Below are 13,573 nucleotides of genomic sequence, written 5' to 3' on the forward strand. Positions count from 1 at the left end.
TGAAACAAAAATACAACTGTTTGGCCATAATGACCATCGTTATGACCTAAGACAGGGAATTTTTACTAGGATTAAATGTCAGGAATTGTGAAAAACTGAGTTTAAATGTATTTAGCTAAGGTGTATGTAAACTTCCGACTTCAACTGTACATTTGTTAAAGGCATAATCTGTAACTTTAGTTTCCAGTCATAAGTACAGCCCCTGTAGTCTGGCCCCAGCTCTGTTTGTGTCCTTAGAGTTTACAAAAAAGGCATTGTACTCGTGCACGTGACATTGAAACTTGTTTGCTGTCATTATCAAGTCATGACAATGAGTGGCAGGGAGTTGGCATGATAGCGCCAACAGTCAGACACTGCAGCCCCTTGCACTTGTTTGTAAATAGAACTGCCAGTGCCAATGAAGTTATATGACTTAACCTCCCCCGAAACCAAAGATGACACACAGACACAGTAGGGGGTGTATAACACATGGAGCGTTGCTCAGCCTCTAGAGTGTTGACACTGTCACACACTGATGCCTCAATTAACTGTGCCCTGTTTCAACCTACTGAGGAACACACACACACACACACACACACACACACACACACACACACACACACACACACACACACACACACACACACAGCCACACACACACAGAATCAAAACAAACCCAATCCAGTGAACTCATGACAAAACATCTCATGTCCATAAATGGTAGTTGTCCCCTGGTGTTTAATGTTTGTTGATTCACTGTCTTCTTGCTGGAAGGGAGAACACACAATACATATTCAAAAAACACATCACCGCCATCTTTCTACAATAAGCATCCACTTCCCTGGACACCTACAGTAGGGAGTCAGTGACCCAGAATGTGAGTTAGTTTAGCATACTGTAGCTGTACTGATCTGAATGGTTGGATGCAAAACAATGGCAGAAGTGGGACTCTGGCCTTTCCCTGAACAAAAGACATGGTTTCTATGGATAATAGGGGTGGCATTAGAATATAGGACAGCCACTGTCCCCCTTTCCATCCCTCTCTCTCCACAGAGTTAAAGATCATAGATATTTTTAAATAGTGACATGAGGAATAAATACCCAGTGAATAACAAAGACAAATGAGGGCTAAAAATAACATGGCTATATACAGGGAGTACCAGGTAATAACATGGCTATATACAGAGAGTACCAGGTAATAACATGGCTATATACAGAGAGTACCAGGTAATAACATGGCTATATACAGGGAATACAGGTAAAAACATGGTTATATACAGGGAGTACCAGGTAATAACATGGCTATATACAGAGAGTACCAGGTAATAACATGGCTATATACAGGGAGTACCAGGTAATAACATGGCTATATACAGGGAGTACCAGGTAATAACATGGCTATATACAGGGAGTACCAAGTAATAACATGGCTATATACAGGGAGTACCAGGTAATAACATGGCTATATTCAGGGAGTACCAGGTAATATCATGGCTATATGCAGGAAGTACCAGGCAATAACATGGCTATATACAGGGAGTACCAGGTAATAACATGGCTATATACAGGGAGTACCAGGTAATAACATGGCTATATACAGAGAGTACCAGGTAATAACATGGCTATATACAGGGAGTACCAGGTAATAACATGGCTATATACAGGGAGTACCAGGTAATAACATGGCTATATACAGGGAGTACCAGGTAATAACATGGTTATATACAGGGAGTACCAGGTAATAACATGGCTATATACAGGGAGTAGCAGATAACATGGCTATATACAGGGAGTACCAGGTAATAACATGGCTATATACAGGGAGTAGCAGATAATAACATGGCTATACACAGGGAGTAACAGGTAATAACATGGCTATATACAGGGAGTACCAGGTAATAACATGGCTATATACAGGGAGTACCATGTAATAACATGGCTATATAGAGGGAGTACCAGGTAATAACATGGCTATATACAGAGAGTACCAGGTAATAACATGGCTACATACAGGGAGTACCAGGTAATAACATGGCTATATACAGGGAGTACCAGGTAATAACATGGCTATATACAGGGAGTACCAGGTAATAGCATGGCTATATACAGGGAGTACCAGGTAATAACATGGTTATATACAGGGAGAACCAGGTAATAACATGGCTATATACAGGGAGTACCAGGTAATAACATGGTTATATACAGGGAGTACCAGGTAATAACATGGCTATATACAGGGAGTACCAGGTAATAACATGGTTATATACAGGGAGTACCAGGTAATAACATGGTTATATACAGGGAGTAACAGGTCATAACATGGCTATATACAGGGAGTACCAGGTAATAACATGGCTATATACAGGGAGTACCAGGTAATAACATGGTTATATACAGGGAGTACCAGGTAATAACATGGTTATATACAGGGAGTACCAGGTAATAACATGGCTATATACAGGGAGTACCAGGTAATAACATGGCTATATACAGGGAGAACCGTGTAATAACATGGCTATATACAGGGAGTACCAGGTAATAACATGGCTATATACAGGGAGTACCAGGTAATAACATGGCTATATACAGGGAGTACCAGGTAATAACATGGCTATATACAGGGAGCACCAGGTAATAACATGGATATAAACAGGGAGTACCAGGTAATAACATGGTTATATACAGGGAGCACCAGGTAATAACATGGATATAAACAGGGAGTACCAGGTAATAACATGGATATAAACAGGGAGTACCAGGTCATAACATGGCTATATACAGGGAGCACCAGTACTGAGACAATGTGCAGTTGAACCAGGTAATAACATGGCTACATACAGGGAATACCAGTACTGAGTTAATGTGCAGGGGTACGAGGTAATTAAGGTTGCTATGTACATTTGGGTAGGGGTAAAGTGATTTGGCAACAGGATTGAGCTGAGCTGACTGAGGTGTAGCAGCAGCGTACGTGGTGAGTGTGAAAGTGTGTTGTGGTGTCAGTTAGGGATGTTAACCGTTAATAGGTTACCTGAGGAAAATAGATTTGACCGCTCATGCTTATCGGTCTATAGGGCCATTTGTATAATTTAGTAGAATTAAACTGCCGCGTTGTTTTAATTCCAGTCCAGTGATAACTCCCGAATGGCTCAGCGGTCTACGGCACTGTATCTCAGTGCTAGAGGCATCATTACAGACCCTGGTTCGATTCCAGGCTGTATCACAACCGGCCGTGATTGGGAGTCCCATAGGGTGGCGCACAATTGTCCCAGCGTCGTCCGGTTTAGGGTTTGGCCGGGGTAGGCAGTCATTGTAAATAAGAATTTGTTCTTAACTGACTTGCTTAGTTAAATAAAGGTTAAACAACTAACAACAAAAGACAATCCCTACAACGATCATTAAAGTTGGGAAAAGCTTCTTCGACTACTAACACATCGGGGCTTAACATCAAGCAGGATGCACAAACTGTCCGCATCAGACTAATATTAGCATATCTCTCTTCAAATAAACACAAGCCTGTTGATTATTGGCTAGGTCTGCATCCCAAATCCTGGGTTCTGGTCAAAAGTCCACTGTATAGGGAATAGGGTGCCATTTGGGATGTACACTAGGAAAAGCCTGTCTATCAGTCCAGGCAACACAGCCATTCTACTGGGGGGAGTGATTGCATTTGATGTTAAGGGAAGGTGAGAATCCATTTTGTGTTGCGCATGGAGACATGGGGGCTGCTAAATCAGGACAGACTCACAGTTGTAGTTTGTGATAACTCAGCATTTGTCAGTGGAATTGGATCTTGTCGAGTTATAAGGATAATCTGATTAGCTGGACATGCATGCAAACAAACACTTAAAACACCCACAACACCAGATCGACACACACACGCACACAAACACTTGTTTCCCCTAGACATTAAATATTACATTTGGTGTTGGCGGAAGTGGATGAACACTCAAACATTGCTCAACACCTCAACACACATACACACAGAGTGGATGTGTCCTCTCCTGCAGTGTGTCTCTCCAAACACACACACACACCAGTTCCAACTGTTGACTACAAAGCTTCTATCCCCTAAAATAAATTCCCATTCAGAAACCATGCTGGCTAATGCTACATTATTATGATAGCTAGCAGGGTGTCTAATTAGGAATAGGCTACCTGGAGCGGGATGTAGCCCTGTATGCTATATTAGCGTAGCATCATATTAATGCAGGAGGAAACGGAGCACATCTCACTATGAAAGCTCATTAAAACATGACAGCCAACTCTGCATGGCTACAGCCCATTATTAAGTAGCAGAAATGTTTCTGCCCATAAAGTCTCTCCTCTCTATGTGGGGAATAGAGTGTAGATTCCTCACAGTACATTGTGGAAATCTTTACTAGTCTCTTTTGAATTACGTGTTCCTTTTTTCTTTACTTTTGATATTGTTCACATCGGAGTCTGAGTGTTGCAGGTGCGTGGGAATAATTTGATGATATCTTAAGAGAAAAGGAAAACCTGCACACTGATCTTGCCAGTATCACATTTTCAGCCGGTATCACATTTTCAGCCAGTATCACATTTTCAGCCGGTATCCCCTTTTCAGCCGGTATCACATTTTCAGCCAGTATCACATTTTCAGCCGGTATCCCCTTTTCAGCCGGTATCCCCTTTTCAGCCGGTATCCCCTTTTCAGCCGGTATCCCCTTTTCAGCCGGTATCCCCTTTTCAGCCGGTATCCCCTTTTCAGCCGGTATCCCCTTTTCAGCCGGTATCACCTTTTCAGCCGGTATCCCCTTTTCAGCCGGTATCACATTTTCAGCCGGTATCACCTTTTCAGCCGGTATCCCCTTTTCAGCCGGTATCACCTTTTCAGCCGGTATCCCCTTTTCAGCCAGTATCACCTTTTCAGCCGGTATCCCCTTTTCAGCCAGTATCACCTTTTCAGCCGGTATCCCCTTTTCAGCAGTGTGCCGGGTTTCCTTTGCTTGTGCTGTTGTATATTACTGACATGAGTTGAGAAACACTGGTCTTAATGACCAAGACATTCTACGCCCCCATTAGCATAGCCCACAGTAGAAGAGACGGATGCCCTCTCAGGGAACTCCCAGTGAAGCAGGTAGTTTAATTCTTAAGAAGCAGAGTAGCATGCTGCGGTGTGGTCCTCACTGTCCTCCATTGTAGCTCCATCCAGTACCCTCCAGCTCCAACAGAGACGATTAAATGCTACTTTTTATTCAGAGCTTTCCCTAAAGCATCACTGCTGCTTTCTAGGAACTGATGTTTGAGTTAAGAGAGGGCTACGCATGGTGAAAGTAAATGAAGCTCTCTGATAAAGCACAAATAGACAGTTTATCCAGGGATTTTGCGTGACAATTAGCAGGAATCATCTGAAGTCATTCCCAGACACCTCTGAATACAGTAATCATTCTGCTTATCTAACAGGGAGACATGGAGAGGCAGAGAGAGGAAGACAGTTCAGATGGATGGTAGTCCTCTGTGGCCTATCATAGACACACTGCTATATGAATAAAGCACATGGCCTGGCAGCAGGGGTAGGCAAACCCTGTTCCTGAAGAGCTGCAGGTACTGCAGGATTTTGTTCCAACTAGGCACCACACACCCAACCAACTGAGCTAATTGGCTTCATCCAAGATTAATATGTGCGTGTGAGTGTCTCTCTGTGTGTGTGTGTATGCGTGTGTGTTTGTGCATGTGTCCATGCTTCCTCCAAGACGATGAATGTGTGTGTGTGTCCATGCTCCCTCTAAGATGAATGAGTGGTGGTGCAGCGCCAACATGGGGAAGCCAAGTCCACCGAGACCAGTGAGCAGCAGCACACTGCTATCATCATATACCACATAAACCCTCCCATGAGAGTACTGATTTACATTCACCAGGGCACACAGGTGTAGGGGACGCAACGACAGGGGGAGGGCAGGGGCAGACAAACACAGAGAGAGAGGGAGGCAGGCACACACAGATAAGCTGGCACGTACACATACACACAGATAAGCTGGCACGTACACACACACACACAGATAAGCTGGCACGTACACATACACACAGATAAGCTGGCATGTACACACACACACACACACAGATAAGCTGGCACGTACACATACACACACAGATAAGCTGGCACGTACACACACACACACAGATAAGCTGGCACGTACACACACGCACACACAGATAAGCTGGCACGAATTGTACAAAGACACACACACACACAGATAAGCTGGCACACATTGTACAAAGACACACACACACACAGATAAGCTGGCACGTACAGTACACAGACACACACACAGTTAAGCTGGCACGTACAGTACACAGACACACACACACACACACACACAGATAAGCTGGCACGTACAGTACACAGACACACACACACACACAGATAAGCTGGCACGTACAGTACACAGACACACACACACACACAGATAAGCTGGCACGTATTGTACAAAGACACACACACACACACAGATAAGCTGGCACGTACAGTACACAGACACACACACAAGGGTGGAGCACACAAACAAAGAGGCTGCCATGCACACATATACATTGTCCCACATAAACACAAAGCTAGACTGTTTCTCCTATCAGAATCAGACATCTACCTTCTCCTTTTAAAACACTGATCGAGAGAACTTCCATGTCATTGCATTCACTTGGGATGTAATTGGAACAATTCACAAGTGGCTGCCTCTGCTCTGACCCTCATTGGTTAGAATTAATTTTAGACAGGGATAATAGGAAAATATATTACAAATAAATGGGGGATTGGAAATGATGTAGACAATTACATTGATAGAAGCCACAGTCTATCTGCAATATTAAAGCTGATCTACTCCATAAAAAATTAAGAATATAAAAAGATATATATATTAGACAAGGATAAACTTGAAAGACTAAATGATCTCTACCACACACACACATCCTCCAGAAGATTGTGTGTGTGTGTGTGTGTGTGTGTACTGTATGTGTGAGAGAGATAATTGCCTGATTTAGCTGAGGTGAAACACCACAGTAAGGAGAACTGTTTATCTGAGTGTTCCTCCACTCCTCAACACCTGTTTCTAAAGAATGGTCCTTGCACAGGGAGAGGAGTTGCGGATAGAGAGAGAGGGAGGGAGGAAGAAATGGGGAGCGAGAGGGAGAGAAAGGGGGAGGGAGGGGGGAGGAATAGAGGGAGAGCGAGGGAAGAGATCAAATGAGAGAAAAAAACAGATGGACATAAAAGGAGAGTAAAACAGATGAGAGAGAGAGGGACAGAGATGAAAGGCTGCCAACGTCTCATCAGAGCAGTCTGAAGTGGACAGACAGACTCTACATTGGTGTGGGTGACTCTTGGCTATTTTCTGAGTGGTTGTATTGGCGACAAAGTGGGCTCAATGTCTCCATATTGCAGTCTACACACACGTCAACCCACTGGCCCCTCGCTCTTAACTCCCTCGTCCCCCTGTGTTACTGCACAGCGGCCATCAAAAACTCCCATTAGAGCACACTGAGGACACACACACACACACACACACAAACTAGAAACCCACATATAAAAATAAAGGGATGTCTTCACATGAGACTGGCAAGAACAGTAACACACACACTCTGAGACACACACACACCTTCTAATTCCCTGCCTGCCCAGACTAGAAAGCTAAACAAGCTTATTAAAGATACTGACCTGGCAGCATGGTCCATGCTTCACTCTCCCAGCAATCCTGAGTTTAACATCCCCATGCGCCAGTGTGTGTGTTTGTGTGTGTGTTTGTCCGTTGTCAACCTCGTGGTGTTGGTTGGCAGCGCTGCCTTGAGCAAGGCTGAGCAGGCATACTGAAATATGGTGAGAATCTACAGAGAACAAACGTAGAGAGGAGAGAGAAGGGAGGAGGAGAGAGAGAGGAGAGAGAAGGGAGGAGGAGAGAGAGGAGAGAGAAGGGAGGAGAGAGAGAGGAGAGAGAAGGGAGGAGGAGAGAGAGAGGAGAGAGAAGGGAGGAGGAGAGAGAGAGGAGAGAGAAGGGAGGAGGAGAGAGAGAGGAGAGAGAAGGGAGGAGGAGAGAGAGAGGAGAGCGACTGCTTGCCATCCAGCTCCTGTGCTGAGTGCACCACACTTACATGCCTCAGCATCCCTCTACCCCTCTCTCTCCCCCTCCACACTATGAGAAACCATAGAAGAGACAACTAGTCTTATCTATGCCACTTGCTCCATAGAGAATCATTATATGTTACTCTATCTTGCCCTCGCAACTTGTCTCTACCTCTCTCAAGCATGTGGTAGGGCTGATTGGATTTGGTGTGCGTCAGTCTGTGTGCCTGTGTGAGGCTGTAAACATTGATCCATCCCTTTATAAAATGTGAGTTTTAGTGTGTGCAAGCTTGCATGTGTATAAGAGTTTATGTGTGTGTGTGTTTGTGTGAGAGAAAGTGAGAGGCAGAGAGGAGGGAGCTATCGCTGCAGTAGAGACAATGGGGGTTGAGGGGAGGGAGGGGGGGAATGACACGACAAACTGGTGGTGATTGAGGCTGATCTGCACCACTGCTCTAGCTGGCAGAGCAGGAGCTGTGAGTGTATGTGGGCACCATTTAACAGACACGGTTCATTAATCAAGAGTAGAGGGACTGGTGTGGGTTGTGTGCTAGCTGTGGGGTGCGAGAGCAAACGTTTCATTACCATCTGTTTAGCACATTATAATGGCTTATTGAGTCACTTCACGATTTGGCAGCCCAGTCCGCCCACTGGAACACACACACAGACATATTGCTATTCTCCTCATAGCACCTGTCTGACAAATTGGTGTCACAAATCCAACGTGACGCCGCTCCCTCACTGTCAAACAGACAGACATCAACAGTTGACTGACTGTTAAGGAGAAGAAATATACTAAACAACCGTCTCAATGACTCATACATCAAACACATCATCTGACCCTCCCAACGACTCATACGTCATCTGACCCTCCCAACGACTCATACGTCATCTGACCCTCCCAACGACTCATACGTCATCTGACCCTCCCAACGACTCATACGTCATCTGGCCCTCCCAACGACTCAAACGTTATCTGACCCTCCCAACGACTCAAACGTCATCTGGCCCTCCCAACGACTCAAACGTCATCTGGCCCTCCCAACGACTCATACGTCATCTGGCCCTCCCAACGACTCAATCATCATCTGACCCTCCCAACGACTCAAACGTCATCTGGCCCTCCCAACGACTCAAACGTCATCTGACCCTCCCAACGACTCATACATCATCTGACCCTCCCAACGACTCAATCATCATCTGACCCTCCCAACGACTCAAACATCATCTGACCCTCCCAACGACTCAAACGTCATCTGACCCTCCCAACGACTCAAACATCATCTGACCCTCCCAACGACTCAAACATCATCTGACCCTCCCAACGATTCATACATCATCTGACCCTCCCAACGACTCAAACATCATCTGACCCTCCCAACGACTCAAACATCATCTGACCCTCCCAACGACTCAAACATCATCTGACCCTCCCAACGACTCATACATCAAAACACATTTATTTCTCCATCATCTGATATCAGTACAATTTCAATTACCAGTTTACAAACACTGTCTGCAGCAGCATCTTAGACACCTGTACACACACACGCATGCACACACGCACGCACGCACAGACACAGACAGCATATCATCCCGCTTTCAATCAAGAAACTGTTTAATCGGCCTCCCGAGTGGCGCAGCGGTCTAAGGCACTGCACCCGGGTTTGATACCAGGCTGTGTCACAACTGGCAGTGACCAGGAGTCCCATAGGGCGGGGCACAATTGGCCCAGCATCGTCCGGGTTAGGGGAGGGTTTGGTCGGGGGGCTTTACTTGGCTCATTGTACTCTAGTGACTCCTTGTGGCGGGACGGGCGCCTGCAGGCTGACTGAGGTCATCAGTTGAGCGTTTTTTCCTCCGGCACATTGGTGCGGCTGGCTTCCGGGTTAAGTGGGTGGGTGTTAAGAAGCGTGGTTTGGCAGGTCATGTTTCGGAGGACGCATTACTTGACCTTTGCCTCTCCCGAGCACGTTGGGGAGTTGCAGCGTTGAGACAAGACCGTAATTGGATATCACGAAATTGGAGAGAAAAAGGGGGTAAAATACAAAAAAAATAAGAAAATGTTTTTCAAAACACACGCAGAAAGACACTCGAAATAGCCCCAAATTAATGTTTGTTTGTGTTTTCCTAAACTGTCCTCCACAACTCGTAGAAACAAACCCCTTTCAGAAAATATTACTAGGTCAAGTCATTTCAGGAACTTAGTGATCGCTGCTTCGTCGTCTCTGCACTTCAATTAGCCAGTCATTGAGTGGAACAGTGATGCAGAATACCCATCCACAGAACGATGGGCTGCTTGAAAACTCCATTACTTTGCCTCTGGCCTGCATACATAGCAGGACTAGTCATCATCTCTCCAGGATAAATATAACTCCATATCAAAGCATAATCTCCCCAGGAGAAATAAACTGCATATTCAAGGACAAGGACAACGTAAATAGAATATATAGCAATGACTTGTAAAGGTTAAAATAGTTCAAATCTAAATGTTGACTTAATACAAGCAAACTAGCATAAATAGCCTCTGACATTGAGAATAACGCGGTAATAATTTGCTAATAAACAAACATCATCAGCCATACGGACATTTATTCTATACAGGGCTCTGTACTGGAGAAAACTCCATACTAGCAGTTATTGGAAGAGAGATTTAGAACTCTCTTTCTCATTGATCTATTAACTTCTTTACCGCCTGGTGATTTCAGCAGGTTGGCCAAACCTTCATCCCAACGACCAGGCTGAAATTTCAGGCAACCTTTTCAAACAGTTCTTACTCTAAAAGTGCATCATCATTTTCACAATTTCACAGTATTATTCTAACCTCATAGCGTGGAAATACACATTTTTTGACTGCACTGGGCCTTTCAGAGCATTAGCAACACTACTGAACAAAAATATAAAACACAACATGTAAAGTGTTGGTCCCTTATTTCATGAGCTGAAATGAAAGATCCCAGAAAATGTTCCATTTGCAAAAAAATCTTATTTCTCTAAAATGCTGTGCACAAATGTATCCTTTGTCAAGGTAATCCATCCACCTGACAGGTGTGGCATATCAAGAAGCTGATTAAACAGTATGGTCATTACACAGATGCACCTTGTGCTGGGGAAAATAAAAGGCCACTCTCAAATGCGCAGTTTTGCCACACAACACAATGCCACAGATGTCTCAAGTTTTGAGGTTGTGTGCAATTGGCATGCTGACTACAAGAATGTCCAACAGAGCTGTTACAGAGAATCGAATGTTCATTTCTCTACCACTTCTTTACCGTTTTAGAGAATTTTGCAGTACGTCCAACCGGCGACCGGTAGGCGAGCGGTTTGATGATGTCAACATGGGTGGGGTTATGGGCTAACCCCACCCATATAAGCTACGGACAACGAACACAATTGCATTTTATTGATTGAAATTTGAATACCATGACGACAGATACCATGACGAGATCCTGAGGCCCATTATCGTGCCATTCATCCACCCGCCATCACCTCATGATTTCAGCATGATAATGCACGGCCCCATGTCTGTACACAATTCCAGGAAACTGAAAATATCCCAGTTCTTCCATGGACTGCATACTCACCAGACATGTCACCCACTGAGCATGTTTGGGATGCTCTGGATCAACGTGTAAGACAGCATGTTTCAGGTCCCGCCAATATCCAGCAACTTCAAACAGCCATTGAAGAGGAGTGGGACAACATTCCACAGGTCACAATTAACAGCCTGATCAACTGTATGTGAAGTAGATGTGTCGTGCTGCATGAGGCAAATGGTGGTCTTGTATTTTATTTTCATTTTACCCTCATTTTACCAGGATAGTTGGTCACACCAGACAGTGGTTTTCTGATCCATGCCCCTTTCAATTTAAAATATGTTTTTATGTATTTTACCCCATTTTTCTCCCCAATTTCGTGATCTGTAGTGAGGCCTCAAGCACGGCGATGCCTTAGACCACTGCGCCACTCGGAAGCCCTTTAAAATATATTTCAATTCTGGGTAATTTCACATCTTAGTTCTTGTGTTTTTTACATTTTATTATTTCTATTATTATCTATATCTATATTATTATTATTATTATTATTATTGTTGGAAAAGAGTTGTTAAGGTAAGCATTTCACTGTACTGTTTTACACCTGTATCCTGTGCACGTGGCAAATAAACTTTGAAACTTGAAACTTACAAAGCTGTAAGGATTTCTTGAAACCCCATAGTAACATTATGGTTCATAATACAAGACCTGTAGAAAATTGAAAGTTCAAAAGTTCAAAGACACCAGATAAGAGGATGTTACCTTGAAATATTTCAGAGCAGTCAGGTATTTCAAGAAATGTGCAATTGAAATGTCAAACATTCTTTGATATTTGATCCAGACATAGCAAGAGACAAGAGCTGTCATACAGCCCTGGATGACATTTTAAAAGAACAATAATCGTGCAACAATGTTACAAACTTTGTATGAAATTTATAGAAAAATCTGGTACATCCAATTAACTTTTTTGGGGAAAATCATGTAGCGTGGTGTCATCTTATGAAATAGTCAGCTAAACACATTAGCTAAAAGGCTAAAGAATGGCTGCTGAGCATCCAAACAATCCTCAATAAGATTTTCAGAAGACTTTCCTGGGTGGGAAAAAAAAATTATTCACTCAAAATTCTGTGAATGCCACTCGAAATCCAAAGAGAATGAGAAAATGAATAAAATGTATATATAAAATAAAATGGGAGAAATGTTACAGTCTCCATCCTAGACTTCTAAAAAGCATACAAAGCTTGGGAAGCTACAAATTAAGAAGCAGTTGAACCTTTGAGCGGATAAGCAGCCCTTTATATAGAGGCTTGTTCATTTTCACCTTGGGAGATGAGAATTGCAAAGGCATCAAAAGCCTTGGCCTAAGCCTGCTTCCCACACACAAACAGTGCATTCGGAAAGTATTCAGACCCCTTGAATTTTCCACATTTTGATACGTTACAGCCTTATTCTAAAATGGATTACATTATCTTTTTTTCACATAAATCTACACACAATACCCTATAATGACAAAGCGAAAACAGGTTTTTAGAAATTTTGGCAAATTTATAAAAAAAAAACAGAAATACCTTCTTCACTTAACTTTGCTATAAGACTCGAAATTGAGCTAGGTGCATCCTGTTTGCATTGATCATCCTTGAGACGTTTCTACAACTTGGAGTCCACCTGTGGTAAACTCAATTGATTGAACATGATTTGGAAAGGCACACACCTGTCTATATAAGGTCCCACAGTTGACATTGCATGTCAGAGCCAAAACCAAGCCATGAGGTCGAAGGAATTGTCCATAGAGCTCCGAGACAGATCGTGTCGAGGCACAGATCTGGGGAAGGGTACAAAAAAAATTCTGCTGCATTGAAGGTCCCCAAGAACACAGTGGCCTCCATTCATTCTTAAATGGAAGAAATTTGGAACCACCAAGACCCTTCCTAGAGCTGTCCGCCCGGCCAAACTGAGCAATCGGGGGATAAGGGCCTTGGTCAGGCAG

General features: G+C 43.8%; 1 protein-coding gene across 5 annotated transcripts in view; it reads right to left on the reverse strand.

The window, feature by feature from the left end:
* Nucleotides 1-7,856, reverse strand: part of LOC115151590 (inaD-like protein) — a 113,193-nt gene extending 105,337 nt beyond the window's left edge. For all 5 annotated transcript variants that reach the window (XM_029695649.1, XM_029695647.1, XM_029695648.1 and 2 more), the window contains exon 1: nt 7,652-7,856. In XM_029695649.1, the coding sequence (XP_029551509.1) occupies nt 7,652-7,661 (10 nt within the window). In that variant the 5' untranslated portion in view covers nt 7,662-7,856. The remainder of the gene's footprint in view (nt 1-7,651) is intronic.
* Between the last annotated feature and the right edge of the window lie 5,717 nt (nt 7,857-13,573).

This window comes from Salmo trutta, chromosome 17 (assembly GCF_901001165.1).
Source record: "Salmo trutta chromosome 17, fSalTru1.1, whole genome shotgun sequence".
Taxonomy (NCBI): domain Eukaryota; kingdom Metazoa; phylum Chordata; class Actinopteri; order Salmoniformes; family Salmonidae; genus Salmo; species Salmo trutta.